General features: G+C 50.0%; 1 protein-coding gene across 1 annotated transcript; it reads right to left on the bottom strand.

Annotated features, from left to right (window-relative positions):
• Positions 1 to 520: 520 nt before the first annotated feature.
• LOC102451235 (olfactory receptor 52R1-like) lies at positions 521 to 1462 on the bottom strand. The gene has a single exon (XM_006113773.4). The coding sequence runs from the start codon at positions 1460 to 1462 to the stop codon at positions 521 to 523; it is 942 nt and encodes a 313-aa protein (XP_006113835.4).
• Between the last annotated feature and the right edge of the window lie 296 nt (positions 1463 to 1758).

Raw genomic sequence — 1758 nt, 5'->3', positions numbered from 1 at the left:
AGAGCTAAGATTCCAAAATACTTCACTCAAAAAGGCAGTGGGTGAGATAAAACATCAAAGTGATTTATTGGCTACAGAAGGACACCTGCAGCAGGGATGGAGATGGGGAAGATCCAGCCGGCGACAGGAGGAGGGTCATATAAAAGACATGGTCAAGGGCTGTGGGATAGTGCAGGAAGGAGTGAAAGAGGCAGGGACACAATGGACTAGATGGGTTAAAGGAAGGGCCCTTGAGAAAGAAGCACGCCAGGACACAGGGCCTGGGGCAAAAGGTGGGTGAGGGAGCAGAGTCCTGGGCACCAACTGCAACAATGAGAAGGGCCGTAACCCTGAGAATTACAGAGCTGTACACAGCCTGGTTCTGCTGTGGGACACCCTGACCCAGCACCATAAAGGAAGGGCCCAACATCGGTCTGACTGCAAAGGACGTGATTCAAGGAAGAGGGCCCAGAACCATCTTACCAACCAGTGAAGCAAGGAGCTTGGTCTGAGAGCCAGAGTCCTAGGAGAAAACTTTAGACTATTTCCGGGTAATGAGCCAGAGCAGCCGGCCCGAGATCTGTTTGGTCTTCAGCCCGTAGATGATGGGGTTTAGCATGGGGGGCAGCAAGAGGTACATGCTGCCAATGAGAACATGGACATGCAGGGGAAAGTTCTGTCCAAAACGGTACATGAGGGAGGAGAAAAGCGTTGGGATATAAAAGATTATGATGACACTGATGTGTGAGCCACAGGTCAAAAAAGTCTTGAGCCGGGCTTCCTTTGTGGGGAGTCTGAAGATGGCCCTGAGGATCTGCATGTAGGAAATGGCAATAAATATTGCATCCAGACCCAAGACACAGAACAACCCAAAGAGCCCATAGTAACTACTGACGCGGGTGTCGCCACAGGCCAATCTCACCACACTTATGTGTGTGCAATAGGGCTGAGCGATGATGTTGGTTTTGCAGTATGACCACTGCCTCACCAGGAAGGGGTAAGGCAGGGACTCCATGCAACTGCGCAGCACCACGGCCAGGCCAATCTTGGCCACCACAGGGTGTGTCAGGATGGTGGAATGTCTCAGGGGATGGCAGATGGCCACGTACCGATCCAACGCCATGGCGGCCAATATCCCAGACTCAATAGCTGCAAACCAGTGAATGAAGAACAGCTGGGTGAGGCAAGCACTGAACTTGATCTCCCTGGAATTGAACCAGAAGATTGAGAGCATTTTGGGCAGGGTAGATGTGGTAAGAACCAGGTCGGTGACAGACAGCATGCAGAGGAAATAGTACATGGGCTCATGGAGGCTTGGCTCTGTCTTCACAATGAACAGGATGGTGAAGTTCCCCAAGACAGCTATGGCATACATGGTGGTGAAGGGGATGGAGATCCAGACATGGATCATCTCCAGACCAGGAATGCCCTGCAGGATGAAGGTGGAGGGGTTGGTGAACTCGGTTGTGTTGGAATATGACATGGAGCTAGGAAGACAGCATTCAAGTTGGAGGCAGAATGATAGCTTCTACATCAACAATGTCTTCCTTTACATGCCCAGGATATAGGGTGATGATCACAGCACCTGGATAGAGAGATGATGTTAACAGGAGACATCACATGCTCTACCAGATGCCCCTTTCATTGGTGAAGCACATTGGTTTATAGACTCCTAGGGCTGGAAGAGTCCTTAGGAATCATTAATCCAACCCTCTGCTAAAAGCTATAGATAGAAAAGTCACTTCCATTATTTAGAGAAATTAATAATTAACCACTGGC

The sequence above is a fragment of the Pelodiscus sinensis genome, chromosome 1, assembly GCF_049634645.1.
Source record: "Pelodiscus sinensis isolate JC-2024 chromosome 1, ASM4963464v1, whole genome shotgun sequence".
NCBI lineage: Eukaryota > Metazoa > Chordata > Testudines > Trionychidae > Pelodiscus > Pelodiscus sinensis.
Note: the sequence above shows the minus strand (reverse complement) of the source record. Positions and strands in the feature narration are given on the sequence as shown.